General features: G+C 40.4%; 1 protein-coding gene across 2 annotated transcripts in view; it reads left to right on the forward strand.

Moving 5' to 3' along the window:
* FRAS1 (Fraser extracellular matrix complex subunit 1) overlaps positions 1-20,399 on the forward strand; it is a 533,887-nt gene that overhangs the window by 361,268 nt on the left and 152,220 nt on the right. For both annotated transcript variants that reach the window (XM_055434121.2, XM_055434122.2), the window contains 3 exons: positions 1,058-1,328; positions 4,784-4,868; positions 8,876-9,202. In XM_055434121.2, the coding sequence (XP_055290096.2) occupies positions 1,058-1,328; positions 4,784-4,868; positions 8,876-9,202 (683 nt within the window). The remainder of the gene's footprint in view (positions 1-1,057; positions 1,329-4,783; positions 4,869-8,875; positions 9,203-20,399) is intronic.

Genomic DNA, 20,399 nt, shown 5'->3' on the forward strand with positions numbered 1-20,399 from the left:
CAGTACTCTTGGGTATATGCCTAGGAGCAGAATTGCTGGATCATGTGGTAGCTCTGTGTTTAATTGCTTGAGGAATCGCCAGACTGTCTTCCCAAGTGGCTTACCATTTTCCATCCCACCAGCAATATACGAGATTTCTAGTTTCTCTACACCCTCAGGAACACTTTATTGTGCTTCCTGAAATGGGTGTGAGATGATGATAACTTGTGATTTTAATTCAAATTTCCCTGATGACTGATAACGTTGAGCACCTTTTCATGTGCTTATTGACCTTTTCGTATATCTTCTTAGGAGAAATGTCCATTCACTGCCTATTTTAAAATTAGTTTATTTGTCATTTATTGAGTTGTAAGAATTCTTTATGTATATCCTGAATACAGAGGAGATACAAATCCCTTTTCAGATATGTGATTTGCAAATGTTTTCTCCTATTCTGTGGATTCTCTTTTCACTTTCCTGCTAATGTCCTTTGAAGCACAAGTATATTTAGTATTAATGGTGTCTGCTGTATCTATTTTTTTATTCTGTCACTTGTGCTTTTTGTGTCATATGTAAGAAAGCAATGCCTAATTTAAGATCACAAAGATTTTCTCCTGTATATTCTTCTAGGAGTTTTATAGTTTAACACTGACACCCTATGTTATTCTCATGCACATCTAGGATGAGAACCACTGGATTAGAAGGAGGCTTACGGAATACAGTAGTCTAGAGTTTCATCTTTGTATGAATCAGTTCTGAATCAACATTACCCTTCTGTCATGTCTGACTCTTTGCAACCCCATGGGCTGTAGCCTGCCAGGCTCCTTTGTCCATGGAATTCTCCAGGCAAGAATACTGGTGTGGGTAGCCATTCCTTTCTCCTGGGGATCTTCCCGACCTAGGGATCGAACCAACGAACCCACGTCTCCTGTGTCACCTGCATTGCACTAAGCCACCAGGGAAGCCCCATCTTTGTAGTTCTGAATGACCATTACACGTATATTTCTTTAAAAAAAAATAATAATAACCTAATTAGTGACTGTACCTAGCCTGACCTTTGGATTCGTACATTTTCCAGGCAAAATGCACACCCCTAGTCTTCATGTGAATGGTTCCCTCACGCTTGCGATTGGTTCAATGAAGCCACTGGATTTTTCCCTCCTGAATGTTCAAGACCAGGGTGGCAGGGTTGAAGACCTACTGTTCCACGTGGTGAGCACCCCCACCAATGGTCAGCTCATGCTCTCAAGGAATGGAAAAGAGGTTCAGCTCGACAAGGCTGGCCACTTCAGTTGGAAAGATGTGAGGGAGAAAAAAGTGCGTTTTGTGCACAGCAGAGAAAAGCCCAGGTGAGCCAGTGTTGTGTTGTTTTCCTCCTGTCTCCTTCCCGTCAGTTCTCTGTGCTCCCTACCCTCTGCCCCTCAGAGCCCTCCCTCCTCTTCTGGGGGAGATCAATACTCTGCAAGTGCCGCTTTCAGCTGCCTGTCATCATTTCGCTGTAATTGCTCAGAGAGAGTGCCTCTGTTAGAGGCATTTTCATTTTATCACATAATTGTGGGTAATTCTCTGATGTGACGGGAAAGTTCCTAGTACAATTACCCAGTTTTTTTGGCCCGGGAGGAACAAAATCGCTTCTATACCCAGATGCAGCTGCTACTTCAGCATTAGGGTTCTCTGCCAGGAGTGGAGGGCGTGTCTAGAGGATGGGGTGCATACTTTTTGGCATTGTGTGGTTCCTAGAATTTCAGAGTTGGAAGGAAATGAAGAGTCACGGTTAACTTGTTATTATCCACTTTCTGGGACTAATTGTGGTTAATTTTAAAGCCTGATCCAGTTTTCTTCTGATGCCTAACACAGTTCTGGCTGTCTTCCTCCACCCAGCTGACATATGCTTCAGGAATGCAGCTGAGTGTTAACACTTACCCGAGCAAATTGAGCAGTATAATTAACAGAGCAAATCTAGAAATCAGGGGATGCACCCCAAAGATCAGCTTCTTGGATTATCCTTTGCTCTGCTTCATTAGTACAGCCTATTTCAAAGTGGACTCTATATGTAGATAGGGAGTTGAACCCTGTGAAACAGTGATAAAGGAAGCAGTAAATATTTTCTACTATTACCACTAAATTTGAGAATTTTAAAAAATGTTTAAGATCTGACAAGTGGGGAAAAAAGTAATTCACATGTTCCCTCTTGCAGTTCAGAGCCAGTGATGTTGGTAACCTCAAAAGACCCATCTTATAGATGTAAGGACCACTAGTAGTTGCTCACTATGACCCCACCATTGTGTTGTGCACTTGATGTGAATTATGTATATTTATGTTCCCAGGCTACAGATAGGAAAACTGAGGCCTTGAGCATATATGTAATCTTGTCCAGGCTTCACAGCCTATGAGTACAGAGCCGAGGCTCCAACCTAAGCCTTTCTGATTCCACACACCATGCTTTCAAACTCAATGATTTCTGCCTCCTTAGTAGAAGGAGGGGATAACAGATGTGCTTCCATCCTCCAGAGGCAAAAGTTCATTGTTATAGGAAAGTATTGCTCCAGACACGGAGCTTAAAACTCTGGTGTCTGATGCCATAGAATCCCTTTGAGTTCTGTCTTCTCCATTCATTTTCTTTCAAGTATAGTTCTTCAGTGTTTGCATCACACATACACAGACACACATGCACAGCTCCATACCTGTAGTCATATGTCTCAGAATCACTTGTGAAAAGTGTGTGAAGTATATAAAGATCCGTAGACAACCAAAGTTAAGCCTCTCCTCTGTTTAATCTCTTTAATCCCTTATCATCGATTTCTTTCCAGGGTCAGCTTTGCACCCTTAAACAGTACAAAGAGTGGCAACTATTTTACAGTGATTTCTTTCAGTACTCTTTTTACTTTTTAGCACTCATATTAGCATTGGATTTCTTATCTAAAAAAATTTTTTAAGAGAATGAGAGGAATAGTAAAACAAGATTAGTAGGAACTCACAGAAAAAGGAAATTATCTAAGTTTCTGGATGATACAGAAGCTAAAGGGGCTACCTGCCGCATGGGCTTATGGTTGTTTTCCTCATGAACATGCCCACTAGGATTCTTTAGGATTGGCTTCCTTTGGGCTGGAATCCCTCTATGGAGTGTGAGATGGCTTGGAAATATCGTCCTAATGACCCCAATTAGCTGGCATTGCAGAGAGACTGAACACAGTTATTAGAATCTAAGGGCCACCAAAATCATTTTTCCCCAGTGGGCTGCTTCGTCACCTGTATTCTCTTGAAGTCTGGAAGTAGGAGGGGAGAGGGATAGGATTTGAATGGAACCAAAAATGAAAGGAAGGGTGGAGTGAGAGGAAAGACAAGAATTCCTTTTTTTAAAAAATCCAGTTTATTGAGGTATGATTTGCACCTAATAAAATCCCTCATTTTAAACTATACTGTTCTATGCGTGTTAACAAATATATATATAGTCTTGCAGTCTTGAGACCTCAAGCAAGATATGAAACAGTCTTGTCACCCTGTCCCCATCTTATTTTTACAAGCACTCCCTTCCCCACAGTGCCTGGCAAATGCTGGTCTGTTTTTCATTCTTGTTGTCTTGCCCTTTCTGAAATGTCATGTGAATGGACTCACACAGCATGTAATCTTTTGGTTCTGGCTTTTGCCACAATGCTTTTGAGATCCATCCACATTATTTCATATTTCACTAGTCATTTCCGTGAATGCCTTTTCAAGAACCTTTAAAATAATCGTTCCTATAGTAGGCCAGAATTCAAAACTCCCATAATGTGTTAATCATACATCCTACCAGCACAAAGTGAGCTCTGAACTTGCTTTGGCTTTGAAGATGGGTAACTCCTACCTTTCCTCCTAGTAGTCTTTGAAGCGGCTAAAACAACACTCTTTTATAGGAAATAAAAACCGCAGCAAAGAGTGAGTCTTATTTTATTCTATTAATTAGGACTCTTTGATTACAAGTAATGAGAGTCAACTTGAACTAGATTAAGCAAAATTTTAAGACTTGTTATAACATTGCAGGTATGGCTCAGATCTCAGACACATCAGGGACCATTGGGCTTCTAGGGCAAGCCCAGGAGATAGAATGGGAAATGGGAAGCAGGACTCAGTTCCACCTTTCCTCTCAGTGGCTTTGCTGGAAGGCCACATTCACCTCTCTCCTGGAGACCAACTTGCTCCACTTTCTCATCAACATGGTAGACTGTGGTTCCGCCTTCGTCAAATGAGGCTCTCAGGCCAGTTCCAAATTTCCAGGGAAGCTGGAATCAGTCATCCTTCCCTAGTCCAGGCCACAGTGAATATGCATGCGGCTAGAGGGAGGGGTGGGCATAGAGTCATGTAATATAAACGCTGCAAAATTGTTAATGGGGTCCACTCACGTGAATTGGGCAGTGGTTGGAAAGAGAATTCACAGGGACGAGGGAGTCACTGAGAACTAGTCAAAGACTGTGAAAGATTCCTTTCCATTCTCCAGCTTGATCATTAACCTTCAGTATACCACTAACTAGTCCTGGCCTAACAACTCATTTTTCAACCTTTTGTATAGTCTACTTATAAAAATCCAAAAAAAGAAAAAGAAACATTATTATAATGAGATAGATGAATATAAAGTGCTTTTACCTGCATCTCACTATATTAATCTTTATGGGCTCCTTTCTAGTTGTGGCATGAGTAGTGTATTATTGTAGTGGTTTGATCCAAATTCATATATGCACATAACCTGAAGATATTTTTAACCTTTGTCTTTCTAAAGACCAATTTAATGTTTATATTGTCTCATTCTTTTCTTGGGGGCTTCTTTCAGGAAAGGTTACTTTTCTCTGAAAATTAGTGACCAGCAGTTCTTCTCTGAGCCACAGCTGATCAACATACAAGCATTTTCAACACAGGTAAGAAAACGCCATACAGTTAATAATTTCACATGCCTACTGATGGGCTTCCCAGGTTGCTTAGTGGTAAAGAATCTGCCTGCCACTGCAGGAGATGCAGGTTCGATCCCTGGGTTGGGAATATCCCCTGGAGAAGGAAATGGCAACCCACTTCAGTATTCTTGCCTGGGAAATTACGTGAACAGAGGAGCCTGGGGTTGCAAAAGAGTCGCACACAACTTAGTGACTAAACTACAACAACAACTCATTCTCAAATACAAATTCAGATTTTCTGTAGTTTTAGCAAAAATGATTGAGCTGAATTAATTGTTCCTTAGTTTCCTCTTGAAATGCCACTGGAGTAATTTTTTTAGTACTTGTGGGTTGTAACAATAATAATTACTGCTACACATATAATGCTCTTCTGTTGTTCATGTAATTCTCATGCTAGCCCTGTAAGGTATTATAAGCCCCAATTCACAGGCCAGAAAACTACGTCCCAGGGCGGTCCAGTAACTTACCTATGGTGATGTAGCTAACAGAGAGCCAAGATCTGTGCCCAGTGAATCTGGTTACACAATCTGTGTTCTTGACTATTAAACTGTACCTTACTTTTCAATACTGAATCTGATACCAGCCCTTCACAATGATTTGAAGCTGTACCAGTTGTTAAGACTTTCATATCCCTAGGTGGATAAGTTTGTTTTGTCTAAATCTTTCTCTCTCCAGGATATGGAATTATGCTGGCCTCTTTTGCCTATCATGTAGCCGAACTGCATGTAGCTCAGTTTGCAGGAGTTAGAGGACCTCACACTTAGTTGCTCAGTCATGCCCAACTCTTTGCGACCACATGGACTGTAACCCTGCAGGCTCCTCTGTCCATGGGATGCTTCAGGCAAGAATACTGGATTGGGTTGCCACGCCCTCTTCTAGGGGATCTTCTCAACAACAGGGATCAAACCCAGGTCTCCTGCACTGCAGATGGATTCTTTACCATCTGAGCCACCAGGGAAGCCCAAGAACACTGGAATGGGTAGCCTATCCTTTCTCCAGGGGATCTTCCCCACCCAGGAATCAAGCCAGGATCTCCTGCATTGCAGGCCAATTCTTTACCAGCCGAGCTACCAGAGAGGCCCTGGGAGCTTTATTAAGCCTTATTAAGGATCTGCTTAAATGAGGGTCCAGTGTGGTCATCAGGCTAACATAAGTCAGAGGAAATCCTGGTAGATACTATAAAGTTCAGTGTGATGGCCCTTCTGGTCTCATCGCTCTTCTCTGTTAAGTTGTACTTATGTGCTCTGAGTCCCAGGGCTTGGAGAATTGAAAAGCTGAAATGTGCAAAGACAGGAGGAAGATCAATATATTCTGATGTTGTGAACAGAGAGAGACTGAGGTATCTCGAACTACCTAAATAGTAGATCTCGGTAGGATCAAGGAAAGATATGAGATCATTGTTTTTAAAACTGTTATTTTTATATTTTTGGCTCGAAAGTGAAAAGACCACAGACTTGAACCAGAAGTGACTGCCAAATGATATTCACAGCCAAGCTCAGCGATTCTTAATGGCATTCTCACTTCAGTGATGACTGAAGTTGCAGAATGATTAGAAATTAATCTTAAATTAATTTGACCTCCAGGTTGGGCTAAGAGTGTAAATTTTGTTTTAATTAAACAAAAATGTGATCTCTGTCTCAAGATTTACTGACTTAGATGTTTCTCAGTATTTAAGGTCAGATGTTCTGTTTTGTTCTTTTTGTTTGTGCTGATGTAGTTACTCTAATTAGGTGAATAAAAGACTTGGGTAGGTTTTGGTAAGTGACTTTGTAATCTGAGATGCCAGGTTGCATGGTTCTCTGTTCTTTGTTTGTGTTCCCCAACCCAATTGAGTACACAGTAATTTATTACATAAGAAGCTTTTATCATTTTAACTCTTTAAAAATGGAATTTAAGAAATTAATTTTAACTTATTTTTGTTTCTTTACATTTCTGTGATATTTCAAGATGATTTTGAACCTCCTTGAAATTTTCTTATGTGAGTTAATTTGATCTTTTTCATTTATAGATTTTTGACATCACCTTTGACCTCTCCTCTTTCGGACTCTGAGGGGTCACTCATTCCCATGTATAAGATTGCAGCTTTTGAAATCTCACTCAGGAATCCTGAGGAGTAGCTATCTTCTCATTTCATATTATGTGATTATTATAGAGATGCATTAGTTAGAAATTAATAGATATTGAAATTTGCAGGAGGCCAGGGCAGGTATTTTTAAAAGAAAGCCATTTGGAGTCAAGAAGGTAGTGTGCTGAAAAAGTCCTAGATGGTTCAATTTCAAATGATATAAAAAGCTAAGATAATGTTTTCTTTGGCTTCTTGCCTTTTTTTCTTTTTTTGGTGAGTTTTTTGTTTTTTTTTTTCTGTTGTGGTTCATTAAGTTTTATCTCTTGAAAGAACATTTTATCTGCTTACTGAAGTTGGTGGGTGGAAACCTGATAATCTTAAGGAAAACACATTAAAATTTGCCACGTGGATGAGCCAGGTGGTTGCCTTACACAGACCATGATCTTATCAGGTTTTATAACCTGAGTTGGGGTGGGTCCCTTCAAAATATGGATGTGACGGCTTGAAGAAAATTACTGAGAAAGACCAGAATAGCAGGAATTCACAGTGAAGTATCTTACTTCAAGTCAACATGCTGCAACATAGCCTGGAGTGAAATACACAATTCCCAACACAAATGCCAAAATTCCATACCTCTTGCTAGTCTCCCTTTCTCTTTTTTTTACTGAAGCATAATCGATTTACAATGTGGTGCAAATCTCTGCTCAGAAAAGTGATTCAATTTTACACATATATACATTCTTTTTGAGCTTCCCAGGTGGCTAAGCAGGTAAAGAACCTGCCTATCAATGCAGGAGACACAGGAGACATGGGTTCGATCCCTGGGTCGGGAAGATCCCCTGGAGAAGGAAATGGCAACCCACTCCAGTATTCTTGCCTGGAAAATCCCATGGACAAGATGAGGCTGGTGGGCTACAGTCCGTGGGGTTGCAAAGAATCGGACAAGGTTAAGCACGCATGCATGGTCACATTATTTTTAAAACTTTTTCTTCCTTTATGGTTTTTCCTGAGAGATTGGATATAGTTCCCTGAGGTATACAGTAAGACCTTTTTATTAATCCATTCTAAATGTAATAATTTGCATGTGCTAACTCCAAATTCCTAGTCCTTCCCTCCCCTTCCCCCTTCTCTTGGCAACCACAAGTCAGATCTCTGTCTGTGAGTCTTTTGTAGATAGGTTCATTTGTGCAGTATTTTAGATCCCACATGTAAGTAGCATTGTACGATATTTGTCTTTCTCTAACTTTTATGTACACATCTTCTTTACCCATGCATTTGTTGATGGTCATTTAGGTTGTTTCCATATTTGGGCTATTGTGAAAAGTGCTGTTATAAACATAGGGGTACCTGTATCTTTTTGAATTATAGTCTCTTGAATGAAGCAACTGAGTTCCCTGACACTGGTTTCAGTTACAATGCAGGGGATATTGTGTTAATGAAGACAGTGGCTTGAGAAACCTCCAGAACCAGAGGTGTGAAGTAACCTCCTTTGCAGTGCTTACTATGATTGACTGCACCTCTAACAAATGCTTTGACGATGCAAGAGTTCGGCATTTGGCAGGAGCATCTCCGTTCCGTTCCGTTCAGTCGCTCAGTCGTGTCCGACTCTTTGCGACCCCATGGACTGTAGCCTACCAGGCTTCTCCGTCCATGGGATTCTCCAGGCAAGAATACTGGAGTGGGTTACCATTTCCTTCTCCAGGGGATCTTCCCGACCCAGGGATTGAACCCAGGTCTCCCACATTGGAGGCAGACGCTTTAACCTCTGAGCCACCAGGGAAGCCCTAGATTTCCTTAAAAAGCACAGAAAGAGCAACCAGGCAGCACACAACTGTCTTCTGGTCCACTGGATTGTCCTCTCTTTTCCTGCTAATGGTGCTTCTCCTCCTCCTTTCCTTCAACTCCACAGGCCCCCTATGTCCTGAGGAACGAGGTCCTCCGTATCAACAGAGGAGAGAGAAGAAGCGTCACCACCCAGCTGCTTGACATCAGAGATGATGACAACCCACAGGACGTGGTGGTCGAAGTGCTTGATCCTCCGCTGCACGGCCAGTTGCTCCAAACGCTCCCGTCCCCCGCGGCCCCTGTCTATCAGTTTCGTCTGGACGAGCTCTCAAGGGGCCTTCTCCAGTATGTTCATGATGGCTCAGATAGCACTTCCGACATCACAGTCTTGCAGGCCAATGATGGACATTCCTTCCAAAATATACTGTTTCACATGAGGACCGTGCCCAAGGTAGGCCTCATTCCTAAAGCTACAGTTTCCTTGCACCTAGATGTAAAGTTATAACAATGATGTTATTTTGCCATGTTTATGAATTTAAGATGCAGGTAGTTATTTATGTATTCAAACATTTATTTAGAACCTATTATGGAGGTTCTTTTAAGACATTCAAAGATTACAAGAACACATTACTCAGACTCGGGGGATGGTATATATATTTTTTGGAGCACCCTTGGTCCAAAAGAACTGTCCCCATGTTCTCTGCAAAAGGGACACTTCTGAACCTTTGTGTTGACTTGCTGCCATGAAAATACCTTACTGTCCACTGATTTTTTGGCTTCCTCCCTGAGCATGATCATAAGAATCAAGTATACCCCTGTTCTTGTCTGCTCTTTTAAAATAGCTCGTGTGATATGAAGCTTATAGGCAGCTTATTATAATGAATCAAAAAAAGATGAGTTCAGCCATCTGTTAGCCCAGCTGAAACAGGATGAGGAAACTCGCTCTTTTAGTAATCATAGGAATCCTTGGCCTAGAAGGTAGGTACCCAGTAAAGAGCAGTGGTTCTCAGCTTAAGTCATCCCCATGCTCCTCCCTGTGTTTTTGCTGTATCCATGAGTGCCTGTCCTATTACTTACTGAATACTTTTATTTGAATCAACTTACTTTTGTAAATGGAGAAGGAAATGGCAACTCACTCCAGTATTCTTGCCTGGAGAGTCCCATGGACAGAAGAGCTTGGCAGGCTACAGTCCATGGGATCGCAAGAGTCAGACATGACTTAGCGACTGAAGCACCACGACCACCACTTTTTTAAAAAATAATTTTTATGGAGTATAGATGTATAATGTGTTAGTTTCAGGTGAACAGCAAAATGAATCAGTTATACATATACATATATTCAATTCTTTGTTAAATTCTTTTCCCATGTAAGTCATTACAGAGTATTGAGCAGAGTTCTCAGTGCTATGCAACAGGTCCAAGTTAGTTATCTATTTTATGTACAGTAGTGTGTATATCTCAATTCTAATCTCCTAATTTATACCCCCCCACCTTTGCCCTTTGGTAACCATTAGTTTTCTACATCTGTGACTGTTTCTATTTTGTAAATAAGCTCATTTGTACCATTGTTTGGAGAAGGCAATGGCAAGCCACTCCAGTACTCTTGCCTAGAAAATCCCATGGATGGAGGAGCCTAGTAGGCTGCAGTCCATGGGGTCGCTAAGGGTCAGACACGACTGAGCGACTTCACTTTCACTTTTCACTTTCACACATTGGAGAAGGAAATGGCAACCCACTCCAGTGTTCTTGCCTGGAGAATCCCAGGGACGGGGGAGCCTGGTGGGCTTCCGTCTATGGGGTCACACAGAGTCGGACACGACTGAAGTGACTTAGCAGCAGCAGCAGCAGCAGTACCATTATTTAAGATTCCATGTATAAGTGATCTCATATATTTGTCTTTTTCTGTCTGACTTACTTTTCTCAGTGTGGCAATCTCTAGGTCAGGTCCATTCATGTCCATCCATCAGGTCCATAAATAGCATTGTTTCATTCTTTTTTATGGGTGAGTACTATTCCATTGTGTATATGTACCACATATACCACGTACACACAGTGGTGCATATACCATATCTTCTTTATCCATTCTTCTGTTGATGGGCATTTAGGTTGCTTCCATGTCTTAGCTATTGTCAATAATGCTGCAGTGAACATTGGGGTGCGTGTATCTTTTCTAATTGTAGTTTTCTCAGGGTGCATGCCCGGTAATGAGATTGCTGGATCATGTCGTAGTTCTGTATTTAGTTTTTTAAGGAACCTCCATACTGTTTTCATAGTGGTTGTACCAATTTACATTCCCACCAACAATGTAGGGAGGTTTCCTTTTCTCCACACCCTCTCCAATGTTCATTGCTTGTAGATTTTTTTATCGATGGCCATTCTGACCAGTGTGAGGTGATACTTCATTGTAGTTTTGATTTGTATTTCTCTAATGATTAGTGATTCAACTTACTTTTTTTAAAATCATGACTTCTTCCTAATAAATAGCACTTGTGAAATCCTGGACTTAATGTAGAATTAAATTTTTTTCCAACTTATTAAAATTAATACATAACCATTTTATACAATTTCATCCATGTACAACGTAAAAGGTTTTGGACACTGCTAATAGGGTGGCCACCACATTTAGGGAAATACAAATGGGCTAGCCCATGCTAATCAAAAAATATTTTCAAAGCCATGTATTACTTGATGATATTTCACTCGAAGCTCTTTTCTCTGTAAAAGCAAAATGACTCTTTCCCATGATGGCAGGTTGGGAGACTTATAATTTTTTTATAACTTCTCATTCCAAATATCAGCACCTATTGAAGTGTCACTGATGATTAGCTAGAGAGATTGATGTGCTGAGGACAGTTTAGAAATCACTTGTCACTTTCTCACCAGCGATCACTTACAATTTGCAATTGATCCTGGTGAAGGTGAAGAACTGAATCTAATATGGTTTGCCAGATGGTTTCTCAGTCTCTGGTCTCATTATTTTCAGCTGTTGAAAACAGTGATGGTGGGATGAGATGGGATGAGATGGGTGGGAGGAAGCGAAGGCTGATGATGAGATCAGGTTGGCAGATAGCCACTTTAAAGCTAATCCTAATTATCACCCTCTTGCAATTGCCCTGGGAGATGAGGCTTACTTCTGAAGAGGTGAAGTCTAGACAGACACAGAAAGTTTTCTGTTCTTCCTTCTTGGTATCTTTAAGATGGTTACAGGACTTCAGTGAAACCCTAGCAGCCACCTTTCCTATCGAGGTTTCCATCGCCATGCTTGGAGCTTAGTACAGTGTGTTGCACCATCATGGCCCACAACTGAAGGGTGTTTCTAGGATTTTAGATGTTTGGAATACCAAAACATGACAAAGAAAAACAGAATTTCAATTTATAAATTAGGCTTAAGCATAGAACTTGAGAATTCTTATGCTGCCTACAAGCTGGGGGTCATGTGACTGTCCTCCCCGCCCCGCCCCCCGCCCCCTGCTTCCATGCCTCCATCCCCTGTGGTGCTATGCTTACCTGTCCATCACGTGAGCTAATGACTTTTAAGCCAATGAATTAGAAAAGTGAAACCAGTTACCAGAGCCCCGGCAGCCATTAGAATGTATGAATAATAAACATGTCAGTCTCATCCTGAAAATATTTTACAAATGTAGACTGTATCTTCTTTTAGGAATTCAGAGTGCTTTTTCTGACCTCTATTCCGCTCATCTGTACAATATCCTAGTGAAGAAGGTTAAAATAGAGGCTATGTAACCTTAATACCTCTAAAGGATATTCTACTATTGGTGGAAGGAATTTTTGTTTTGTTTTACATTGGGCAGTAATGCTTGATGTGAATTACTTTTTTTGATCTTCAAGATCATTATAGGGAATTTGTCTAATTATTAGCTTTAATTTTCCAAAAGGGGAAACTGAAATAAAGGAGGTTTAAAAGCATTTAAAGAGTTTAAAAATGTTTATTTCTCCAAGTGATTTAGTGATGGATCTGAGATTTCAGATCAAGCATGTTCTGTCTCCTCATACTTAACCAAATGGCTTTTTTACATTCTAGCTCATTTTTCCCCAGTGTTTTTGGTCATATATATTCTTATCCCCTTAATGGACAGAATGGAGACAATAATTTAGTCAGTTTCTCAGTGTCCTATCCAAGCAGTCTGGGCCCCAAGCCTGTCCAAATTTTCCCTGTAGACTTACCACATCTTGAAATGAGTGAAGCTATTTATAATCATAAGTCTACTCAAGCCCAAAAAAGAAAAAATTGCCTTAACTGCTAATGGCGTCCAATAGGTACATAGTCAACCATGATTGCTTTTGTTCTGCTAGCCATTTCTGAAGAGAACATCAAAGTGCTTACCCGGAGGCTACCTGTGTATTAAATTTGGGGTGAGGAAGTTACTGGCCAATGTCTAGCTGGTGGCTTAAATAGAATGACCAAGGATTTTAGGTCTAATTCCTAGTGAATGAATGTACAAATTAGTCCCAGTGTTGTTCAACATAAAACTTAATCTAGTAAGATAAATGCAAAGGGAATGAGGGATGGAAAAAGGAAACTGTGAGAACAGGAACTGTTTTAGTATTGGAGCCTTGAGCCAAACACATTGTGGAAGTTTAGTACTTTTCTGTTGGATGGAGGTGTTGGATGCCCATGTTCCTGCCTTTGAGTAGGTTCCTTGCATCAGCCTACTGGGCTCTTCTGCTGATGCTGGAATGGCCCATCTGAAACTGTAGCTAAGAGCTGTCGATTCCACTCTAATTTACCAGATTCTATGTCACTTTCCCCAAATTTATGTTTTTATCCTTGGCCTGGCAGTGAGTAAACTTGACCGCTACCCTCCAGGCTTATACTGAGCTGCTGAGGAGAAAACAGGGCCTAGACTGATGTTGAAATGTGTTCTGTTGGGGGAAGGAGGCAAAAGAATTCAAAAAGATTAAAAGGTAATAAAGAATGCTCTGCTGAGTAGGCTTTCATTAATTGGGTGGATTACCAAACTCAAGCCTGTAGAGATACGATTCTAAAGCAATCAGGGTCTAATAAGGGCTAAAACGTGGGCAGGGAGAAGCCTTGGTTATTGGGAGATTTCTCTCCACTGCTGGGCTTTCAAGGAATTACCTTCTTTTTCATTAATTAAAGCATCTCTGAAAATCATGCCTCTTTTTCTACTTTGGCAATAAATCTAATGATCTTTCTGACCTCATTTGTTGTTGTCTGAGCAGTTTTCTGCAACTGGGTAATGCTTGATGTTAAAAATCCCCAAGTGTCATGCTATGACCTGGATGGAAATTTCTATTGCTAAAAGCCTTCTCTGGCTGTTTGACCTTGGTAAGGCTCATGTGCAGCTAAAAAGCCCTGTTGTGTTTTCTCTCAGTTTTCTTAAAACCTGTCCTCCCATGGGTTGTCTTACAGGGACACAGTTTGATTACAAGGGTGTTGGTGAGAGTTATAAATATCAATGGCATGAAAATGTTTATTTCCCTGAAAAAGAGTCTTCCTACCTCGTAAATAAATAAAGCCTCACCACATATCAGGTTTTCACCTGTTTTGGACTTGTTGAGCTGGTTCAATTTAGTATCTTATAAGGTACATCACTCAGAGTATACTCTCAAAAAGTGTTTGTCAATTACAAAATATTCATGTATTTGTTTGTTTGTTTATAAGGCAGTTGAAATCTACCTGGAGCAATGGTTCTGTACTCTTGATCCAAAGCTGCAGTTTCTGAGGCATATACATATGTTGACAAACACAAAACAGTGCAATTATCTTTTCAATGTTTTTCACTCTGGTAGATAGCATCTCAGAGAAGGCAATGGCAAGCCACTCCAGTACTATTGCCTAGAAAATCCCATGGATGGAGGGGCCTGGTAGGCTGCAGTCCGTGGGGTCGCTAAGGGTCGGACACGACTGAGCGACTTCACTTTCACACATTGGAGAAGGAAATGGCAACCCACTCCAGTGTTCTTGCCTGGAGAATCCCAGGGATGGGGGAGCCTAGTGGGCTTCCGTCTATGGGGTCACACAGAGTCGGACACGACTGAAGTGACTTAGCAGCAGCAGCAGCAGATAGCGTCTGTGTTTCACCTTATAGGTGTCACCTTACATAATCCTTCCCTAAAATCCACTATGACTTCCAAGATTAAATTTTAAAAGCCATGGTATAAATGAGCCATTACAAATTATTTCTTATAGAATAAATAATATGTGAGGGTTGCTGTTATATCCAATTATAGCCATTTTCTATTGAATAAAGTTGGGTTGGGGTACACCATCATAGTTGAGCTCATCATTTATGTTCCAATCTTTAACTGGGGAAGGAGGGAATTTACATGTTGTTTGTGGGATTTTTCCTCCAAATGATAAAGTCATGTGCCTTTACTTCTGTTTTACAAAATTAAAATCTTTGTTTGTGATACAGCATATAATAGCTAAACTTTATTACCAGCATTTCTGTATGCCTGTTGTTTTATGAAATTAATTAGAACTATTTAATTTAAATCACTGATTATGCCCCCATATCCCTTGTTGAGATTTCATTTCCTTCTAATGTGTGGTACCCTGAAGAATATGTAAAACATCACTAGGCAGAAGATTCTTCAACTGAAATTATGGCTAATTTCTTGAACTTAGAAGGATATGTGTACCATTTAAAAAAAAAAAAACAAAAACCTATAGGCATACTTCATTTTATTGTGCTTTCCAAATACTGTGGTTTTTACAAATTGAAGATTTGTAGCAACCCTGTATTGAGCAAGTCTATAAGGGCCATTCTTCCAACAGCATATGCTCACTTCATGTCTTCGTAACATGGTTTGGTAATTTTTGCAATATTTCAAGCTTTTAAATTAATATTATTGTATTTGTTAATGGTAATCAGTGATTTTGGGTATTACTATTAATGATTATGACATGCTAAAGGCTCAGATGATGGTTAGCATTTTTTGCAATAAATTTTAATTAAGGTATGTACATTGGTTTTTTTAAGACACTTAATGGACTATAGTATAATGTAAAGTGAAAGTGTTCGTTGCTCAGTCATGTCCAGCTCTTTGCGACCCCATGGACCATAGCCTGCCAGGCTCCTGGGTCCATGGAATTCTCTAGGCAAGAATACTAGAGTGGGTTGTCATTTCCTTCTCCAGGGGGAATCTCCCTGACTCAGGCATCGAACCTAAGTCTCCTGCATTGCAGGCAGATTCTTTACCATCTGAGCCACCAGGAAAGCCCCATAAGGTACATCATAATTTTTATATGTACCAAGAAACCAAAAAAATTGTGTGACTCATTTTATTGCTATATTTGCTTTAGTGCAGTGGTCTGGAACCAAATCCACAGTATCTCCAAGGTGTGCCTGTATAAGGAGATAAAGAAATTGCAAAATGTCAGAACCACTGGGGAAAGTAGGTTCAAATTTGTTTGGGACATGTTCACTGTAGAAAAAGATGGTGCATAGACTTCTATTCTTCTCTTCTTGAATCTTCCCTGGACCCTCTCCCAGAAGGAAGCAACTGACAAAGTCATCTTCATCATAATAAATGGGAAGAATTATACTTCTTTTCCTTGGATGGTTGTCCATTTCTTCTTCAGTACTGTCAACAAATAGTTCCAAAACAGAGGCATATGTATTACTCAGTTATAAATGTAAATATTCTTAAAGGCTTGTCTGTGGAGTTTGGGAGAAGCATTCTAAACCCATTGTGATCTCTGTCCTTGGGCCAGACTTCTCACACTTTAGCATGATTCCATATCTCCTGGGGATCTTATTAAAACATAAGTGGGACTAAAATGCTGTGCCCAAAGGAAACCATGAACAAAATGAAAAGGCAAAGTAAAGAATGGGAGAAAATTTTGAAAACATCTATCCAATAAGGGGTTAATATCTAAAATATACAAGGAATTCAACTCAATAGCTAAAAAAAAGAAATTTAAAAAGGAGCTAAGAAGGTGCCTAGACATTTTTCAGAGAAGAAATACAAATGGCCAACAGATGCATGAAAAGGGGCTCAAAATCACTAATTAGGAAAAGACAAATCAAAACCACAATGAGATATCACCTTACATCTGTTAGAAGACTGTTCTCAAAAAGATACAAATAACAAGTTTTGGTGAAGGCGTGGAGAAAAGGGAACCTTTATACACCGTTGGTGGAATTCTAAGTTGGTACAGCTGCTGTGGAAAACAGTATGGATGTTCCTTAAAAAGTTAAAAATGGAACTACTGTATAATCCAGGAATCCCATTTCTGGATATATGTCCAAAGGAAATGAAGTCAGTGTCTCAAAGAGATATCTGCACTCCCATGTTTATTGCAGGACTATTTACAATAGCCAAGATATAAAAACAACCTACGCGTGGATGAATGGATAAAGGAAATGTGGTTGTATATACAATGGAATGTTACTCAGCCTTTAAAAAGAAAAAAATGCTGTCATTTGTGACTACAAACACAAGCTTATAAAATAAGCTGAAAGTGAAAGTTGGTCATTCGTGTCCAACTCTTTGCAATTCGTGTCCAACTCTTTGCAACCCCATGGAATATACAGTCCATGGAATTCACCAGGCCAACATACTGGAGTGGGTAGCCTTTCCCTTCTCCAGGCAGTCATCTCAACCCGGGGATCAAAGCCAGGTCTCTCCCATTGCAGACAGATTCTTTACCAGCCGAGCCACAAGGGAAGCCCACACAGATTGCACTATCTCACATTTGTAATCTAAAGAATTTGAACTTATAAAAACAGTGTAAAATGATGGCTGCTAGGAGTGGGGGAAACCAGGAGATGTTGGTCAAAGAGTAGAAAGATTCTGTCATAAGGGATGAATAATTCTTTAGATCTAACATGTAGCATGGTGATTATACTTAAGAATTCTGTATTGTATACTTGCTAAGAGAGTTGATCTTCAGTGTTTTCATCATACACAAAAATCTGTAACTCTGTGAGGTGGTAGAAGGCTTAATTAGCTTGATTGTGTTCATCATCTCACAATTTATACAAAAAACAAAACATCATGTTATATACCTTAAGTAAGTGTTAGTTGCTCAGTTGTGTCCGACTCTTTGTGGCCCCATGAACTATAGCCTGCCAGGCTCTTCTGTCCATGGGATTTTCTAGTCAAGGATACTGGTGTGGGTTGCCATGCCCTCCTCCAGGGGATCTTCCCAACCCAGAGACCGAACCCAGGTCTTCTGCACTGCAGGTAGATTCTTTACTTCTGAGCCACCAGGGAAGTTATATATTTTAAATATATACAATTTTTCTTTGTCAAATATACTTCAATAAAACTAGTAAAAAATTCAAATGAAGATTCTACTTCAGAAGGTCTGGGATGGAGCCTAAGAGACTGAAATTGTAAAAGGCTTCCAGATGGTGCTGGTTTCTGAACACTGAGTTGCAAAAAGAACTGTTTCTTAAAAATTGACACTCAGACAGGAGTTACAAAGAATTAAATTGATAAAGTGTAGTCGATATAGAAATGCAGTAGAAGAGAGATCTGGGGATGTGCATTCAGGGCACAGTGCTTATTTATTTGCTTGGAATGTGAAAAACCACACTACTCATCAGTCCAAGAAAATGGTGGTTGGTGTGTGACCGATCTCCATCACGCAATCAAGTGTGATGAGGCTGCTACTATTAGAAAGATTTCTATCAATTAATATTCCTGGGTTCAAGTAATTATTCTGTTATCTAACACTCTGCTAAAGTTAATAGTAGAGAAGGAAATGGCAGCCCACTCCAGTATTCTTGCCTGGAGAATCCCATGGACAGAGGAGCTTGGCGGGCTACAGTCCATGGGGTTGCAAAGAGTCAGACATGACTGAGCGACTAACACACACACAGTTAATAGGTCCCTTTCCCCCAGAATTCTGGTAGGTGACATGCCAAGTTTTTGGCATGTCTTGGTGTTTTCATAAATAATATGCCATCTGATTTGTGAAAATTCAGTGTGATTTTGCCCTTGATTACCAATCATGTAGAAGGTGTGTTGGCAAGAGCAACCGCATTCTCTTGGGTACTGACTCAGTTTCTCAGTGATTGTGGTAAAAATGGCTGTGGCCACCTCCTGAGAGGGGCAAATGCTCTCATTCAAGTGATAGAAAAGAAATACTTGTTGTCTTCTGTTCTGAATATTCTCCTCCTGGGCATGCTGATTGCTCTGTCCTATTTATTGGCATATTTGAAACAGCAATCATTTAAAATAACATCCCTTCTGAAATGCCCTATTTTGAAATATCAGATTTACCGATTGTGAAAGTAGGAAAAGTGAAAACAGAACACAGGCTGTCTCACTAATCCCATCCTGTGGAAGATGTCAATTAGGAAGCGTTGGAAGTGGTGTGCGCCTGCAAATCAGGAGTGGCAGCACTTTTTAATGACATTAGCTTTAGCAATTAGAATGGTTGCCTTCTCGGGAGCACTAACGAGGTGATTCCGACCAGTCAGCTGTTCCCTACTGATGCTTCTAAGGACTTCACTTTCGATCAGTCATCCAGGCCCATCAGTTTGGCCTCTGTAGTGTTTCTGGAATCTGTTCCTCTTTTTTAAAGTATAGGCGATAGAAATTAAAAACACTGTTCATTCCCACCACAATCACACCTTTGTCTTCTCTCACCTAAGCCGTTACAAGAACTTGTTAAACGGTTTCTGCAGCCCCAGATTCATCCCAACCCTAGTCCCTACCATCTCTTGCTGTTGGAAGTTCTCTAAAACCCAGACCTGATCATCCCCTTCCTTCCCTGAAGATTCGTGTTGACTTTACAGGGCCTACAAGCTAAAGTGAAACTTTCAATGCAGCTTCTACCTTCTCCTGGCCAACATTAAGTTCACTTTTTATTCATCCCCTCCCCTGGCTCAGGTTTCCCCAGTGGCTCAGATGGTAAAGAATTTGCCTGCAATGCTGCAGACCAGGGTTCGATCCCTGGGTCAGGAAGATCCCCTGAAGGAAGAAATAGCAACCCACTCCAGTATTCTTGCCTGGAGAATTGCATGGACAGAGGAGCCTGACAGGCAACAGTCAATGGGGTCACAAAGAGTCAGACCCAACTGAGTGACTTTCACTTCCCCAGGTTCCCTAGATTCTTCTTGCCTGGGCAAGAAGATAGTTTATTAAGCACACATTGCATTGGCTAGTATCTTCGCTTAGGCTAGGCCCTCTTCCTGAAGTGTGTTTCTCTTATTCACTTAGAAAAAGCCTTTTTCGGTCATTCAAGAATTAAGAGGCATTTCCGTAGGAAAGCCTTCCTGAACATTCCTTCCCCAAAGAGGCTATCTCCTGTCTCCTTTATTCTCTCATAGTGCCCTGCTGAAGCCTCACTTGTGAGGCATCCTAACTATTTATATGTCTATCTGCCCAACTAGAGTGTAGGTTCTGAAACTGAGGTCTTATTTCAGCCAGCCTTATATACCTCAGTCCTCCAGCAAAAGATCTGGCATATAATAGATGCTTAATGAATAATTGTTGAATATAGGTGGATGGGGAGAATGGAAGGACAGTTAGATGGACAAATGAAATAAAGAAATGGAAAGACTTAGTCTTTCTAAATGATACAAGTTATTTGCTCATGAGAAATTAGAAGAAAAAAGCAGGGTATATACATAACATACCTATATACTTATATCTACACATATACATATTGTTCACAGTGTGACTCTAAAACTATGAATCTCTCT

This window comes from Moschus berezovskii, chromosome 5, assembly GCF_049115385.1.
Source record: "Moschus berezovskii isolate FMDL1 chromosome 5, NW_MosBer_1.0, whole genome shotgun sequence".
Classification (NCBI taxonomy): domain Eukaryota; kingdom Metazoa; phylum Chordata; class Mammalia; order Artiodactyla; family Moschidae; genus Moschus; species Moschus berezovskii.